This window comes from Mobula birostris, chromosome 24 (assembly GCF_030028105.1).
Source record: "Mobula birostris isolate sMobBir1 chromosome 24, sMobBir1.hap1, whole genome shotgun sequence".
Lineage (NCBI taxonomy): Eukaryota > Metazoa > Chordata > Chondrichthyes > Myliobatiformes > Myliobatidae > Mobula > Mobula birostris.
In genome coordinates, this window is record NC_092393.1 from 40,525,032 (window position 1) to 40,543,950 (window position 18,919).

The 18,919-nt window shown below is 41.2% G+C and overlaps 1 protein-coding gene across 2 annotated transcripts in view; it reads right to left on the minus strand.

The window, feature by feature from the left end:
* slc38a10 (solute carrier family 38 member 10) overlaps nt 1-18,919 on the minus strand; it is a 122,280-nt gene that overhangs the window by 98,912 nt on the left and 4,449 nt on the right. For both annotated transcript variants that reach the window (XM_072242045.1, XM_072242044.1), the window contains exons 2-3: nt 11,308-11,425; nt 2,578-2,623 (exon numbers count right to left, since the gene is read on the minus strand). In XM_072242045.1, coding sequence (XP_072098146.1) covers nt 2,578-2,623; nt 11,308-11,425 — 164 coding nt within the window. The remainder of the gene's footprint in view (nt 1-2,577; nt 2,624-11,307; nt 11,426-18,919) is intronic.

Consider the following 18,919-nt stretch of genomic DNA (forward strand, 5'->3'; position numbering starts at 1 on the left):
ACTGAGGTTAGGTGAGACAAGAGGTCATGGGTCAAGGCCAAAAGGGGAAATTATTAAGGGGAGGCGCCAGAGGGTGGTGAAAGTGTGGAACCAGTTGTCAGTGCCAAGTGGTGGATGTGGGGTCGATTTCAACATTTGAACAGGTACAGTACACGGATGGGAGGAGTATGGAGGGTATGGTCCGGGTGCAAGTCAATGGAACTAGGCAGATAAATGGCTTGGCACAGATCTGATGCACTCAATGACCTGTTTCTGTGCTGCAGTTTTCTACAACTGACTCTATAACCAACCTACCTTGTGCAGTTTTGTTGGCTTCTCAAGAACTAATGACCTTCTTGCCAATCTGCTTAACTTTAATCTAAGTTGAAATTAATTCAAAAGTTTGCAAGTTATGCCATACTATCACCAAGGTCCACTTGCTCAGCAAACCTGTCCCTTGATCTGCATTGACTTCTGGTTCCTAAGAGCTACCAATTTAAAATTATTGTGCTTTAATCTCTTCATGGCTCTGCAGTTCCATCTATCTAACTTCCTCGAACCTGTATCAACCTGGAGGTAAGGGCAGGCCTTGTGTAGTATGCTATCTGACAAGGTGTGCCCATGAAGCAATAAAAATTCTGACAGCCAGCAAGAAGGATTTACAAGGCACTCGAATATCTGACATTCAAAACAATTCCTTAAACAGCAATTAACCAAATAAAGATCAACAAAAATTAAATCTGTGAAACCAGCTCCATTATAAACAGTAAACCATTTAAATTGTAGATTACGTGATATTTACCACTCTTTGCAGCTGCTTCTATCCATTCAAATATTCAAGCTCAGTCTTCCTGTGTCAATCCTAACATGGAGCAGATTCAGTGTGATTGCTGGGGAATTCAACGATTTTCTGGTCTACTTGTGCAATTCAAAATCAAAGCAGAGGTGGGAAATCTCCAGAACTATGCAAATATGTTGTCAATTGTGGGAAAATTAAAGCCAGTATTTTCCACCATCATGCTAATCATCAAACCGCCTTTAGAGATGCTTCCTACATTAGTCTTGCATTATACATTTATATACAATGAGACATCTCAAAGTCATTTTTTGCAGTTGCAATAGCCTTGTAAGATTGACCTCAGAGCTTTCAAGAACCAAATATTACAACAACTAGGTCAACTTCCAGATACATGGTTCTACCCTGAATGGTTACTTTTTCAATATCTCTGCCTAATTAATGTAGTGAACTGCTCACATTCACAACCTACCATTTCTGAGAATGCACCTAGTTCCATAGCCAATCCAAAATTTGCGCATTAATTCCACAGGGTTCTTTCTTCTTTACATCTATTTTACTGTAGATCATTCAATATGACTGGAACATAATACTAACATTCTATTAAGAATTTTAAACTATCCTTGAAGGATGAGATCTTAGCCAGAGCAGTGAATAAATTAGCCTTTTATTAAGCAGATTACAAATGTGCAAAATAACATCTACAGCAATGTATCAGAATTATACATTTTCAAACTAATATTACTTCAATGATCAGAAAATATCCATCTTTAACAGCAGCACAAAATAATAGCAAATTGCTCAGTGACGAAAAGCTAAACAAGACTCCGCCATTTTACAAAGAAATTAATTTTTGAGAGAACAGAAATAGCATATCCACTTAAGCGGAGAAAAATAACAGTGCATTTCAAATATTTAGTAAGAAATTTGAAACATTTAGCTAGCATTAACGCTTTAATAGTGCCACACTGAAGAATGTCTAATATTGCACATTTTTCAGCATGTATGAAAAATACTGAAAATCTGAGAAAAGGAGATGGAAGTGCAATTTTCCTAAACAATGATTCTTCCCTCAAAAACCTATAGAAAAGTTCTCCACTACAGAAGTAAAGTCAAAACTAAATATTGCCAACTTAGATATTGAAATGTGACATCTCCCCCAATACTTCCCAGCAGTTTGGCCCATCACAACAAAACATCAGGGTTAAACAAGTGGAACATTCCTTACAATTATGACAATCTTTATCATTTTCAATTAAGTGGCAAATTTTATGCTTAGCTTGAGCTGTGAGATTCATACAAAAAAAGTTATCCCTATTCATGTATTCACAAGGACCCTTGCTGTTAAGCATAAGTATTTCATTTTATCAGTCTTAGTTTGATTTTATCCAAGGTTCCAGTGGTTAAAGGCCAATGAGTTAATTCACAATGGCACTGGGTTCTACAGATGACAGTTTCTTTTACCAAGAACTACCAATTAGTCTTCACATATAAAGGGTAAAGTGCATAGCAAAACATGTTTCAGCTGATGCCTTTCCTCCAACATGAAATGCATTATTCAGATACTTCAGAATTGCAAGCTTTTTCTGTAATATGGATTTGAGTCCTCAATGATAGATATCATGTTGGTAATATCTTGTTTTAATCTGGAAAGCCTCATTTAAAAGAAAAACATTTTTGAAAGCTACAATGACTGTCATCTATTTGATTCATTTGAAACTACTGCACTGAAAATTTAAGAGCTTTTAACAGTAGTGCAAGCTACCTTAACAAAATATCATAACTTAAAAAAATAATTTTACCTTGTTTCAACCAGCATTTTGCCTGCTTTTCCATAGGCATGAAAAGCTATAAAGTTGAAAAGCAATTGGTTAGAAATCATTAGAGTGCCAAACACTTACATAGAATTTTAAGTTTTCATTGCATTTCATAAAACATTCGTGCATAGTAACTGCACTGAAGGAAAAATAATTTGAAAGCACATGCATCTGTGACATAGGATCAAGCTCTGCTACATTCTCCACTAGAATTGTAAAAGCAGTCTTTTAGTCATGAATCACAAATGCTAAATATTATTTAAACACAAGTCAATTCTGAAAATTGATTTGTATCCGCTTTGCTCGAATTTTGTGCGGGAGGAGAGATTTCTTTTGGGGGGGGGCGGTTGATGTGCCTAATCTGTTTTGCGCAGGAGGAATTTGGGGGTTGATATTGCTCCTTTTTTTTTTGCCGGGACGTGGGATTTGGGGGCTGAAGATTGTGCTGTCTTGGTTTCATGGCCACCCAGAGAATTGAAACATTTCAGAGTTGTACACTTTGATAATAAAATGAACCCCTGAAAGCAGCTAAAAAGGTTAACAAAAAAAGTACTAACAGGCACTTTACCAGTAACAAACCACTCCTATGTTACGGATTTTTGGGTAATAGAAATACACCCTGACAGAAATCACAAATTGCTACTCAAAATTTCAAGATACAGAATTTGCTGAAACAGAATTTATGCACAATACATAAATAAAAAATTTTGCTCTTTAAACTTGTGTTTCTTGATATGTGCAGATGATGCAGCTTTGTACTTGGAAAAACTACAAGATGGAAAACAAACCACTCTCCTGTAGCTGCATCTGATCCCCTATTCTATATTTTAAAATAATATTTTAAAAGGAAGAGGTGCATGGATGAATATCCTTAAGCTATAGTATTGCTCTGTGGAATACTCTTGTCTCCAATGAAACCGTAATAAATCCAAAACAATAAAATGCCCATTAAGCAGAATTAGATACAGTACTAGACACAAGTCAACTGAATTCTGGTAAAAATTTAATTTGCTGTATCAGCCATTTTAAGTACATTGACAAGAGGGAATGTTGCCATATCATATCAAGACACCCAATACCTTGGCAAACATATATTTAGCTTCATTCTGCTTTGTATCAGTAAGCAGCATAGTAAAAATCTGATAATCAGTCACATTCACTACTTTGGAGGTACTCGGTCAGCAGATTTTCCAATAATGAAATAATATTCCTATTAATACCTCAACACATTTAAGACACTTGAAAACAACAGTAATGTGAATGTTGCAGTGAAGCCAGTGAATTGAAAGAGAAAGTTGGATTGCTCTAGGTGCCGAGCTGATCTGAAGAGCTGGAGAGCAGCTTCGGGCTGGGTGACAGAATCTGTGCCCGAAGCAAGTTGCTGGGCGGCGTGGTCTAGGCCTGGTTCCTAGTGCAAGGTACGACACACTGCTTAGACAATTTAAGAGCCGGCCCAGATCAGAGGTGAGAGCTGATTTTGTTTGCTCTCCATATTTTTCACTCCTCTCTCCTGGGCACCAGAGCCTTCAGCTGCTCCGTAATTGGGTCAATTTAAACGTTGGTCCAGATAGACCGAAAAAACAGTGTGTTGGCTGGGATGAGAACCGATTTCACTCGCTCTTCGCGATGGTTAACTCTATGGTGCTGAGGCTGTGGAGACTGTCCCGAATGCTGTACTCTGTATCCCCAAATATGATGAACTGCTAAGTGAGGCTTTGGGCCTACTCTGGGCTGCTCCAGGGTTTTGGATCTGAGGACTCAATTTTAGTTCTGAATGCTGTTGTTGTTCACTTTAATGGTTTGCATTAATTTTTCCCTTTCTCTTGCGCATCGAGTGTTGGTCTTTTACTTTTATTTTTATTCTTTCTCTTTAATTGGGTTCTTTCAGGTTTGTTGCTTGGTGGCTACCTGTGAGCAAGCAAATCTCAAGGTTGTATAATTTATACATTCTTTGATAATACTGTAAATGAATCTTGAAATGAGCCCATAAGCAAGGGGAACCACTGGATTTCTGAACAGATACCAGATGACCTGAGGCGTGAAGACTCAGTAATACCACTTACTGTCACATGATTTTTATATTAAAGATACAGGTTCAAGAATAAGACAAGCAGCTCAGCCAACATAAGAATATACCATCAACAGTATTACCCAAATAATATAATTCTAAGTCATGTGCTGCAGCACAACTTATAAGAGCTTGAAAAGGAAATTACAAATATTAAGTTTATAGATAAATATTCATTAGTGACATATCCCCAGAGTTATCTTTTCATTAAGGATCTTTAGAGGCAGTGTTATGAATCAAAAAGTCAAAAGTAGCACATGGAATATAAGCTTACACGCAATAAAGAAACAGACTTAAAACACCTATACAAAACATTGGTCAGGTCATAATGAAATGTGTTAAGTTCTCCTCCCCACAACCTCCTTTAAAGTCAGCGGTTTCGCTTAACCCAATTGTAACTTCTTCACTAAGAATTATTTGTATTCTCTCTCTTGAATCTCTTAACTCAGCAACTTCCCATGCATTGTGATTTAATTCTTCACCTAAGCTTTGCTCCTTTCCATTTACTCAGGTTTTGGCTATTATCTTCACTTAACTTTGATGCACCTAAACTCCCCCGAGGACATGCCCTCAGTTTTGCCGTTCCCAAGTTCTGCTCTTTGAAGAGATTTTCTCTGATTACCAGATATCCAAGTCCGACACAATAGTGGTCCTGTAATTTTGACCCCATTTTTAAACTAGTTGTCCTTAATTAAACTATAGTTGGGTTTCATGACCTGTGACCACCCATAACCTCTTCTCTAATCATCACCTCCCCTTCCCTGCCAATTTTCCAAACAGATGCTACCTTTTTCTTGAGCCAGAGCCCATTATCACTCACTACAAACAAATGCTAGATCCCATTCTCTTCAAAGCAATTAACAAGCAGTCCTTGGCACAACATCATTTAACTCTACGTACTTCCTAACAGCCATCCAATATCAAACCTCCCTTTCATCTTTAAAGTTCTGAAATAAATTGGGTTGGATTGAATTGATTGTTCCACAGAAAAGCATCGGCAAACATTATGAGCTCCAGACTTGTGTGCCTACACACTGCAGAACAGAAGTATAAAACATATTGGAAGCAATTCCACTCCTGGATTCATCACTAAGTCCAGCTTTGGCCCTGAACCTTTTGATGATGTGTTTTCTCTGCTTTACATCAGGACTAGTTGCAGAATCTAGCCCAAACCTATTTGTTCAAATGAGAATCAAACTTCAATACAACTTTGTATTTTTCCCCTTTTAGTTAGTTTTTAAAATTTAGAAAAGGTGTAATTTCATTAAAACTACTATTAATACAATTTCATTTAAATACATTTAATTGCCTCTAAATGCCTTAGATTAGTAGAGGCTATTACAATAAAGAATGGAAACAGCACAATGAGGAGAAAATCTGCAGATGCTAGAATTAACAGAACAAGCTATCATTAGACTGATCCAGAAAAAAAGCGCCTCATTCTATGCCAGCTGAAGCTTAATCAGAGCATGGATTATTCTGGAGCACACCTAGCAGCAAGACCAACAGGGGAGTGAGAGTAGTATGGCCACTGGATGTACATGCAAATATGTGCATTACATGTAAAGCAAATGCAAGGTGCAAACAGGATTGCACATCAAGTGGTCCCAAGTCACCTCACCAACTGCTGGCTGAGATGGAGGTAGTGCAGAAACACAAGTATTCCACCTATGTAGTCTGGATGCTGTCCAATCCCAAAGCTTAGCTGTATCAAATTTGCAAAGCTGTTTCTTGATTTTAGCCAATTATCAAGTTACATTGAACAATACCGCCTGCAAAGGTAGTAACCTCAAAAGGAGTTGCAGAGAGAGTAAACTTTTGCTGCGCTAAGGATACAAGCATAACTTTTTGAAGAAAAACACTGAGGTTAGAAGAGGAAATGGCTTGACACTGAGGCTAGACGTTCTCCAAAACGGTCAGCGATTAATTCAAGCGCAAAGAAGTTCTAATGCAGATGATGAACCCCCCCCACCCCCACGCCTATCATACAGGTGAGAGAGTTTAATGGTGTAACTCACAACAAATAGTGGTAGTTAGGTTTACAACTTGCACTTGCAACTACTGGCCTGTTTCAGACAATGAGGATAAATAACATGGAAAGCTCTTGAAAAACCTGCCTGACAGCAAAATTAACCCAACACATTAAATAAAAAGACATTATCTGCACGTCAAGAAATGAGTCAAAAAAGTAAAAATAGACAAAAAATTGTTTTCACACATATTTTGTATTTAATGTTTACTCCCACATAAATTCCATAATAGTGAATTTTATTCCATAACTTGGATTTTTGGGTTGTCTTAGAGTCAAATTTAGACAGCACTAAATTGATCTTTCAGCCCAACTCACCCATGCCAAACTTTGCCTACCTAAGCTGGTCTTGTTTGGCTACATTTGGCCCAGTTCCCTTTAAACCATTTCTATCCACGTGCCTGTCCCAATACACAGTGCCTATAAAACTAATTCACCCACCTCCCCAAGAAGTTTTCATGTTTTATTGTTTTACAATACTGAATCACAGTGGATTTAATTTGACTTTTTTTTTGACACTGATCAACAGAAAAAGACTCTTTCCACAAAGTGATCCAAATTAATTACAAATATAAAACAATAATTGATTGCAGAAGTATTCACTCTCTTAAATATGACACACCAAATCATCACTGGTGCAGCCAATTGGTTAAGGTGTCCTAGCTATATATAAACCTGTGTGCAGTCAAGGTGTTTCAATTGATTGTAGTAAAAATACACCTGTATCTGAAAGTTCCAACTGTTGGTGAGTCAGTATCCTGGTAAAAACTACACCACAAAGACAAAAGAACACTCCAAGCAACTCTATGAAAAAGACATTGAAAGGCACAAATCAGGAGATGCATACAAGTAAATTTCCAAGCCAATGAATATCCCTTAAGAGTACAGTTAAGTCAATCCATAGAAAACCATAGAAACTACAGCACAGAAACAGGCCTTTTGGCCCTTCTTGGCCGTGCCGAACCATTTTCTGCCTAGTCTCACTGACCTGCACACGGACCATATCCCTCCATACATCTCCCATCCATGTATCTGTCCAATTTATTCTTAAATGTTAAAAAAGAACCCGCATTTACCACCTCATCTGGCAGCTCATTCCATACTCCCACCACTCTCTGTGTGAAGAAGCCCCCGCCTAATGTTCCCTTTAAACTTTTCCCCCCTCACCCTTAACCCACGTCCTCTGGTTTTTTTCTCCCCTTGCCTCAGTGGAAAAAGCCTGCTTGCATTCACTCTATCTATACCCATCATAATTTTATATACCTCTATCAAATCTCCCCTCATTCTTCTACACTCCAGGGAATAAGGTCCTAACCTATTCAACCTTTCTCTGTAACTGAGTTTCTCAAGTCCTGGCAACATCCTTGTAAACCTTCTCTGCACTCTTTCAACCTTATTTATATCCTTCCTGTAATTTGGTGACCAAAACTGAACACAATACTCCAGATTCAGCCTCACCAATGCCTTATACGACCTCATCATAACATTCCAGCTCTTATACTTAATACTTTGATTAATAAAGGCCAATGTACCAAAAACTCTCTGTACGACCCTAACTACCTGTGACGCCACTTTTAGGGAATTTTGTATCTGTATTCCTAGATCCCTCTGTTCTACTGCACTCCTCAGTGCCTTACCATTAACCCTGTATATTCGACCTTGGTTTGTCCTTCCAACATGTAATACCTCACACTTGTCTGTATTAAACTCTATCTGCCATTTTTCAGCCCATTATTCCAGCTGGTCCAAGTCCCTCTGCAGGCTCTGAAAATCTTCCTCACTGTCTACTACACCTCCAATCTTTGTATCATCAGCAAATTTGCTGATCCAATTTACATTATCATCCAGATCATTGATATAGATGACAAATAACAATGGACCCAGCACTGATCCCTGTGGTACACCACTAGTCACAAGCCTCCTCTCGGAGAAGCAATTCTCTACTACCACTCTTTGGCTTCTTCCATTGAGCCAATGTCTAATCCAATTTACCACCTCTCCATGTATACCTAGCGACTGAATTTTCCTAATTAACCTCCCATGTGGGACCTTGTCAAAGGCCTTACTGAAGTCCATGTAGACAACATCCACTGCCTTCCCTTCATCCACTTTCCTGGTAACCTCCTCGAAAAACTCCAACAGATTGGTCAAACATGACCTACCACGCACAAAGCCATGTTGACTCTCCCTAATAAGTCCCTGTCTATCCAAATGCTTGTAGATTCTGTCTCTTAGTACTCCCTCCAATAACTTACCTACTACTGACGTTAAACTTACCGGCCTATAATTTCCCGGATTACTCTTCGATCCTTTTTTAAACAACGGAACAACATGAGCCACTCTCCAATCCTCCGGCACCTCACCCGTAGACAGCGACATTTTAAATATTTCTGCCAGGGCCCCTGCAATTTCAACACTAGTCTCCTTCAAGGTCCGAGGGAACACCCTGTCAGGTCCCGGGGATTTATCCACTTTAATTTTCCTCAAGACAGCAAGCACCTCCTCCTTTTCGATCTGTACAGTTTCCATGATCTCACTACTTGTTTCCCTTAATTCCACAGACTTCATGCCAGTTTCCTTAGTAAATCATCAAGAAATGGAAAGAATACAGCACAGTTGTAAATCTGCTGAGAGCAGGCTGTCCTCAAAAACTGAGTGACTGAGGACCTGTGAGGGAGGCCACTAAGAGACCAATAACAACTCTCACAATTGTATATACCTCAAAAACAACACCCATCAGCCTTCAACACTCCAGAGAAAATGACCCCAGCCTATTGAGTCTCACCTCATAACTCAAGGCCTCCAGTCACAGTAATATCCCTGCATCATTCTCAGCTGGATGACATTCTTCCTATACCTAATGATTTGAGAATTCCAACAGCAAACTTCTATAACCATAATTCAGGCATTACCTGCATTTGAACTCAACACTACAGATTCCCATCTTTTCTTAATTTTCTGCATGTTACATCACAAAAAGGTGTAAAAGGGAAGTTATCAAAGCAAGAAGCAAATTGTTGGAAGAACTCAGAACAGCATCTGGGTGGGGGGGGGAGAAACTGTCAACATAGATTGGCATTGGTTTATTATGCTCACATTTTCTGGGATACAGTGAAAAGATTATCTTGCACACTGTTCATACAGATCAAACCATTACAAGGTTAAACAATAATAGTGTGCAGAATAAAGTGTAACAGCTACAGAGAAAAAGGATCTAGGGCTTCCCTGGTATATATGATGAATAAACTCTTCTTGGGCTTCCAGCTGGTCACAGGTATTTATTATAACCAATGTTTTGATGACAAGTTCTGCAATCTTCTTCAGGATGATGCCTGGGCATGTCTCGGCTAGTGGTAGCCTTTATTCTCATTATTTCCACAGTTTCTGGATGGATTGCCAGGATGCTAAAGAAATACCAAATTAATACCATCCACAAACCTGTAAGGAAGCTAAAATCACAGCTCCTGTGGTTCAAAGGTGACCTGGGACTCAGGACAGCTGGCGTTTACTGAATTCCCTATGAAAGCAGAGCAGTACGTATTGGCTATATAGGATGCACAGTGGGGACGCACATCAAGGAGCACAGGAGGTGTATCCGTTTAGGTTATCTGGAGAAATCGGCGGTAGGAGGACACTGCATTCGCAATGGCCACAGGATTGACTTTGACGGCAAACTACTGTGCCGTGCCAATGGCTTTTGGGACCGCCTGGTAAAGAAAACCACTGAAATAAAACTAGAAGATAAGAATTTTAACAAAGACGAAGGAGCGCTCTGTGTAAGAACTGAAATTCGACTGTAAGCAAGGTGGGAGAGCAGAAACCTGATTGGATGAGGACTAACCCATCAGGAGGGACGGACTACGGGGGTATAAATACCACCTGACTAGACATGCCCAGGCATCATCCCTGAAGAAGATGGCAGAGTTTGTCATCGAAACGTCGGTTATAATTGATATACAGCTGATATAATCAGCTGGAAGCCTGAGAAAAGTTTATTAGCTACAGAGAAAACACAAGTAGAAAATAAGGTACAAGATCATAACTCAATAGACTGCAAGGTCAAAAGTCCACTTTAATGTATGAAGGAATCATTCAATACACTTACAACAATGTGTACAAGCTGTCCTTGAGGCTGGTAAACCATGATTCAGTTTTTTGTATCTTCTACCCAATGGGAGAAGGGAGAGAAAAGGATGCCCAAAGTGGGTTGGTGGCATCTTTGACCATGTTGGCTGCTTTACATCCCACAGGTACTGCTAGACCCACTTGGCTACTCCAGCAAATTGTTTTTTTTGCTGTGGATTCCAGACTCTGCAGTCTCATGTCTCCAGGAAACAGCCGAAGTCGCTTTCACTACAAACACCACCAAATAATCCCATCCTCCTGTCTCCTTACACATTTTTAAACCTGTATGGAATCTGTTGACTTTAGAATGGTAATTCCTGAAGTTCACCTGAGCGCATGTCAACTGAATATGATTGTTTCAAAGTGCTTTGCAAAGTTGAGAACATTAATTTCACTCGTTCCAACAAAGATGCAATAGCTTAAGTTGCTGTGTAAAGATTGCGTTGTAGATTTAACAAATTACATCTCCTGGTACCACGTAAATGCGACTTACCAAGACCAGCATATGTCCTCCGCTTGCTCGTATTTGCTGCCTTCACCAGGAACATACAGGACTGGTGAGTCATCCAGGAGCAGAAGAGAAGCAGCACAACACCCAGTGCAATTCCACACTAAGGGTTAAAAAAAACAAGACATCAATTTTAATAGGAACACATCACCAGAGAGCTTATGAACCAAAGAAGAATTGATCCTACTGAGCATGCATTAACAATTTTAAATCAGTTATTAATAATTCAGTCCACTCTGAACTGTTTGCCTGTCTGCCTTGTGCTGAAAGCATTTTGAATGTGACCTAAACATCAGATAATTGTATGTAACTGAGCTGTAGTCCTTAGTCCACAGGACTATTAAAGATGGATTTCATTTTAATTCCCAAAAATCTGAAATCAAATAAAGACATTTGTTCTATTCATCTAAGTTATAGAGTCATAAAGAACAACAGCATAGAAACAGGCCCTTTGGACCATCTTATCTATGCTGAGCTATTAATCTGCCTAGCATTTTATTTACTTGAGTAATTTCTTATGTTCTATTATGAAAGCAGAGTTTTGAAATCTAGGAAGCTGATTTTCTTGGCCTTTAGTTAAGAATGCCTGTTCTTTAGACAGAAAGAAATAAAAGGAAAACCAATGATGAATTACAAATATTGCAGAGCAGCTGGAGATTAAAAGAGAGAAGAAAGAGTTAATGTTTCATTTTAATGAACTTCCACTGCAACAAATGCATGAACATAAAAACAGATAAAAATGAAGCAACAAAATTCACAAAACCCCAAAGTGCAAAATTTCAAGATGGGCATTCATAAAAATGGCAGTTCATTAAGCACTATGGATACAGCAATTCAAGGTTTCATTATATTTAGCAGATCAGTTATAGGACATCTCTACTACATCTACACCCACATTTTCCAGGGAATTGATAGAATGAAACATAGCAAAAACAAGTAATTACGGAGATACAAGGTAGGGATCGCAAGAGGCAGAGGGAGCACTTCTGTCCTGGACTTGCGGCTATAAGAAAAATATGCAGTAGTCAAAACACTGCTTTAGGCTTGCCCTGGAGCTGCCACTTCAGCCTTTTTTGCCTAAACAACAAAAATAAGCCAAAGAGCTGCTCATCTTTAAACCATCAAATCCTACAAGTTTCTGCGGCAGTCATGATATCTCAAGGTCAGTAACCAAAATATTCATGCAAATCTCACATCTAGTCAGAGCTATAGAGTACCTGACTATAGGCCCATCGAGTCCATGCTGAACTGTTATTCTGCCTAGTCCCATCAACTCGCTCATGGACCACAGCCCTCCATACGGCTCCCATCCATGTACTTGTGCAAATGTTACAATCAAACCCACATACAGCACTTCTGCTGGCAGTTCGTTCCACTCGCATCACTCTGTTGACGATGTTCCCCCCTCAGGTTCCCCCTAAATTCTTCCTTTGACCCCCTAACCTATGACCTCTAGTTCTAGTCTTACCCAACCTCAGTGGAAAAAGTCTGCTTGCATTTATCCTATCTATACCCTTGATGATTTTATGTATCTCTATCAAATCTCCCCTCATTCTCCTATGCTCTAGGGCAGCGGTCCCCAACTACCGGGCCGCGGGGAAGCGATATGATTCAGCTGCACCGTTCCTCATTCCCTGTCACGGCCACTGATCAGCCATTACGCACGCGAGGTCGTGACCCGCGCGTCATCCGTGTCAGGGTGGGAAGGAGATCAACTCCTCGAGCTTGTAAATGACGACGGGGTGAAAAGTATGTTTGACATAATATCTGTCGGCATTTTGGATCAAAGTCAAGGCTAAGTATCCTGAGATAGCTACGAAAGCACTGAAAACGTTGCTTTCATTTCCAACATTTTTCTGCGAAGCGGAGCTTTCTGCAATGAATGCAACGAAAACTAAATTGCGGAATAGACTGGACATAAGGAACCCCCTTCGAGTATCGCTGTCTTCCATCACCCCTCGATAGGATCGTGTTGTTGCAGGGAAACAAACCCAGGGCTCCCACTGATTCCGCGATATTGGTGTGTTGCAATGATTTTATATATTTATATGGGGAAAATATGTGCTGTGTGTTTAATATCCAAATGTTACTTAAAATGTTATGATGCTATTGACTTATAAGTGACCCTATAACAATTACAGCACGGAAACAGGCGATCTCGGCCCTTCTAGTCCTTGCCGAACGTTACTCTCACCTAGTCCCGCCGACCTGCACACAGCCCATAACCTTCCATTCCTTTCCTGTCCATATACCTATCCAATTTTTCTTTAAATGATAATATCGAACCTGCCTCTACCACTTCTACTGGAAGTTCGTTTAACACTTCAAGCTCCCCTGTCCTCCCTGATAATTGACTTATCACTGTATTCATGCGAGGAAAATATGCGCTGTGTGTTTAATATTAAATTCGTTAGATAAGCCCTTTTAGAAACAAAATTGAGTGTATTACCCACTTATCGCCTATATTCCAGTAGTGATTAACACCCATCCCCACGAACAGAATCGCCAAAAAGGATTTGCTCGCGGGGGCGGACGGGACGTGCATGTGCACTGGTGCCCGCGCAAGGCTTCATGGCCATTGTAAATAACCCTCCTCTTCTTCATGGACACCCCGTCTTCTGCCTGCTCTGGATCTCTTTATCGCAAATTGGCGACGGGACATCAACTGTCTCAACTTCACCGCACCTTGCCCCCATTCCAACCTCACTCCTTCCGAACGCTCTGCTCTCCACTCCCTCCGCACTAATCCTAACCTTATTATTAAACCCGCCGATAAGGGGGATGCTGTTGTAGTCTGGTGTACTGACCTCTACCTTGCCGAGGCACAGCGACAACTCGCGGATACCTCCTCTTATTTACCCCTCGATCGTGACCCCACTAAGGAGCACCAGGCCATTGTCTCCCACACCATCACCGACTTTATCCGCTCAGGGGATCTCCCATCCACTGCTACCAACCTTATAGTTCCCACACCTCGCACTTCCCGTTTCTACCTCCTACCCAAGATCCACGAACCTGCCTGTCTTGGCAGACCTATTGTCTCAGCTTGCTCCTGCCCCACCGAATTCGTTTCTGCATACCTCGACATGGTTTTATCCCCCCTTGTTCAATCCCTTCCGACTTATGTTCGTGACACTTGTCACGTTCTTAAACTTTTCGATGATTTTAAGTTCCCTGGCCCCCACCGCTTTATTTTCACCATGGATATCCAGTCCCTATATACTTCCATCCCCCATCAGGAAGGTCTCAAAGCTCTACGCTTCTTTTTGGATTCCAGACCTAATCAGTTCCCCTCTACCACCATTCTCCTCCATCTCGTGGAATTAGTCCTTACTCTTAATAATTTCTCCTTTGGCTCCTCCCACTTCCTCCAAACTAAAGATGTAGCTATGGGCACCCGTATGGGTCCTAGCTATGCCTGCCTTTTTGTTGGGTTTGTGGAACAATCTATGTTCCGTGCCTATTCTGGTATCTGTCCCCTACTTTTCCTTCGCTACATCGACGACTGCATTGGCGCTGCTTCCTGCACGCATGCAGAGCTCGTTGACTTTATTAACTTTGCCTCCAACTTTCAACCTGCCCTCAAGTTTACCTGGTCCATTTCCGACACCTCCCTCCCCTTTCTAGATCTTTCTGTCTCTGTCTCCGGAGACAGCTTATCCACTGATGTCTACTATAAGCCTACTGACTCTCACAGCTATCTGGACTATTCCTCTTCTCACCCTGTCTCTTGCAAAAACGCCATCCCCTTCTCACAATTCCTCCGTCTCTGCCGCATCTGCTCTCAGGACGAGGCTTTTCATTCTAGGACGAGGGAGATGTCTTCCTTTTTTAAAGAAAGGGGCTTCCCTTCCTCCACTATCAACTCTGCTCTTAAACACATCTCCCCCAGTTCACGTACATCTGCTCTCACTCCATCCTCCCGCCACCCCACTAGGAATAGGGTTCCCCTGGTCCTCACCTACCACCCCACCAGCCTCCGGTCCAACATATTATTCTCCGTAACTTCCGCCACCTCCAACGGGATCCCACCACTAAGCACATCTTTCCCTCCCCCCCCCCCGCTGCATTCCGCAGGGATCGCTCCATATGCAACTCCCTTGTCCATTCGTCCCCCCCATCCCTCCCCACTGATCTCCCTCCTGGCACTTATCCGTGTAAGCGGAACAAGTGCTACACATGCCCTTACACTTCCTCCCTTACCACCATTCAGGGCCCCAAACAGTCCTTCCAGGTGAGGCAACACTTCAACTGTGAGTCGGCTGGGGTGATATACTGCGTCCGGTGCTCCCGATGTGGCCTTTTATATATTGGCAAGACCCGACGCAGACTGGGAGACTGCTTTGCTGAACATCTACGCTCTGTCCGCCAGAGAAAGCAGGATCTCCCAGTGGCCACACATTTTAATTCCACATCCCATTCCCATTCTGACATGTCTATCCACGGCCTCCTCTACTGTAAAGATGAAGCCACACTCAGGTTGGAGGAACAACACCTTATATTCCGTCTGGGTAGCCTCCAACCTGATGGCATGAACATCGACTTCTCTAACTTCCGCTAATGCCCCACCTCCCCCTCGTACCCCATCTGTTACTTATTTTTATACACACATTCTTTCTCTCACTCTCCTTCTTCTCCCCCTGTCCCTCTGAATATACCCCTTGCCCATCCTCTGGGTCCCCCCCCCACCTCCTTGTCTTTCTTCCCGGACCTCCTGTCCCATGATCCTCTCGTATCCCTTTTGCCTATCACCTGTCCAGCTCTTGGCTCCATCCCTCCCCCTCCTGTCTTCTCCTATCATTTTGGATCTCCCCCTCCCCCTCCAACTTTCAAATCCCTTACTCACTCTTCCTTCAGTTAGTCCTGACGAAGGGTCTTGGCCTGAAACGTCGACTGCACCTCTTCCTAGAGATGCTGCCTGGCCTGCTGTGTTCACCAGCAACTTTTATGTGTGTTGCTTGAATTTCCAGCATCTGCAGAATTCCTGTTGTTCATGGCCATTGTAGTCTTTTTGGGTAAACAACGCATTTGACTGCTACTCTTGTCGGTTGGCAACCCCTGATGTAGGGAATGAAGTCTTAACTGATTCAACCTTTCCCTTTAACTTAAGTAGTCAAGTCCCAACAACATCCTTACAAATTTATGTTTTCTTCCAATCTTCTTGATACCTTTCTTGTGGGTAGAAGACTAGAACTGCACAGGAGAATGGGATTCATGCCATCAGGATGGAAGCTACCCAGCCAAGCACCTATGCTCTGTCTGCCAGAAAAAGAGGGAGCTCCCAATAGCCACCCATTTTAATTCTACCTCCCATTCTGACATTTCAGTCCATGGCCTCCTTTACTGCCACAGTGATGCCACACTCAAGATTGGAGGAGCAACATCTTATATTCTATGCCTCCAGCCTGATGGCATGAACATCGTTTTCTCAAACTTCCGGTGTCCCCTGCCTTCCCTCACTATTCCCCATTCTATTTCCCTTTCTCACCTTATCTCCTTTCCTACCCATCACCTCACTCTGGTACTCCTCCCCCTTCCCTTTCTTCCATGGCCTTCTGTCCTCTCTTATCAGACCATCTTTCTCCAGCCCTCTATCTGTTTCACCAATCGACTTCCCAGCTCTTTACTTCAACACTCCCCTTCTCCCGGTTTCACCTATCACCTACTACCTTGTATTTCTTCCTCCCCTCCCCCCAACTTACTCTGACCTCGTCTTTTTTCCCTGCAGTCCCGAGGAAAATTTTGAGCCCAAAACATCGATTGTTACTCTTTTCTATAGAGATGGTTCCTGGCCTGCTGAGTTCCTCCAGCATCTTATGTGTGCTGCTTAACAATTAAAGAGACAACTCCAGATTTGCCTAACACAGTGATGCCATTCGATGCAGCAATCAGAGAATTTTAAATTTGGTAAAAATCTTAGTCAGCTTTTGGGCAAACCTCTCATACTGAATTGACCAATCTTAAAAAACTTGATCAAAATAACCCCTGGTTTAAAAAAAACAAAAATCTACAATGATGCTTGTTGCTACTTCCTATCCAATATGACTTTACCCAGCAGCACAACCATAAAAGCTGGCCACTGACACTACAGCCTAACAGCTTTATGAATCTTTTAAAAGACACACAAACTACAGACATGGACAAATCCTGTATTGAATTTGGAGCTAAAAGGCAAATGGGAACTAAACTGGAATGGATTAGAAACAATAAAAATGCAATTCTCTCCAATACCAAGAATCTTATGTTTAACAAAACAGAAACTCATTAGTACCACACTCTTCAGTAAGAATTACCCTTTCAAAGGATACAAAGAACACAGATTACTTTTCAGTAAAATACTGTGTGTCATGTGAGCTGAAGCCAGATGGCAAGACAATGTCTGTGAAATACCAATGAGGGATCATACAACTCTTAATACCTACTACGCTAACAATAAAAAAAGATGTCTGAGAGAGATAGTGGAATGAAACATGACCCAAATCTACAAGACATGAAAGAAGTTAATGTTGCTACTGCACCTTGATTATATTTCCAGACCAGCTTTACTCTTAAAATATATAATAACATAGAAATTCTGTGTAAAGCAAATTTGGATTATTCAATAAATTTGTATGAGTGGATTACATTTTAATGCAATTTGGTATAAAAACATAAGACACACCTAGAACATAGTCAGTTTCAGCCATATGGGCAACATGAAAAGGGGATAAAACACCAAATGATGCCACATCTATGATAAACATTATACCAGAGAACAGATCCAAGGTTCCAATTCGGTCAAATTGTGAAAGATGCCATTCAGAACTAATGGAACCCTCGATTCCTTTCTTGAAAAGCTATATCAAATATACAATAAATACAAATTCTGTAGATACTGGAAATCCAAAGCAACACACACAAATTGCTGGAGATACTCAGCAGGTCAGGCAGCACTTATGGAAATGAAGAAACACAAGACATTTTAGGCCGAGACCCTTCTTTAGGGTTGGAAAGGAACAGGGAAGATGATGTAATAAAAAGGGTGGGGGAGGGGAAGGAGAATAGCTAGAAGGCGATAGGTGAAGCCAGGTGGGTAGAAAAAAGGTAAAGGGCTGGACAGGAAGGAATCTGATCAAAGTAAATTTTATTATCAAAGTACTTATACCCTACATTATCAAAGTACAAAGGGCTGGAGAGGAAGGGATCTGACTTCTTCTATTCCTCAGTCCAGCCTCTCACCTCTTCTCACCTGCCTATAACTCCCCTAAGACCCCTCCTCCTTCCTTTTCCCCTATGGTCCACTCTCATCTCTTATCTATTCCATAGATTTACTAAGTATGCCCACAGGAAAATGAATCTCAGGGTTGTATGCGGTGATATAAATGTACTTTGATAATAAAATTTACTTTTAACCTTCTGCTATCCTCCTTCCCCTCCCCCCACCTTTTTATTCTGCAACTTCCCACTTCCTTTCTAGTTCTGAAGGGTTGACTGTTTAATCATTTCCATAGATGCTGCTTGACCTGCTGAGCTCCTCCAGCATTTTGTGTGTGTTGCTTCAGGTTTTAATTTAATTACAGAAATCGGGAGATGGTTGGAAAGCAGCAAACTGGTCTCA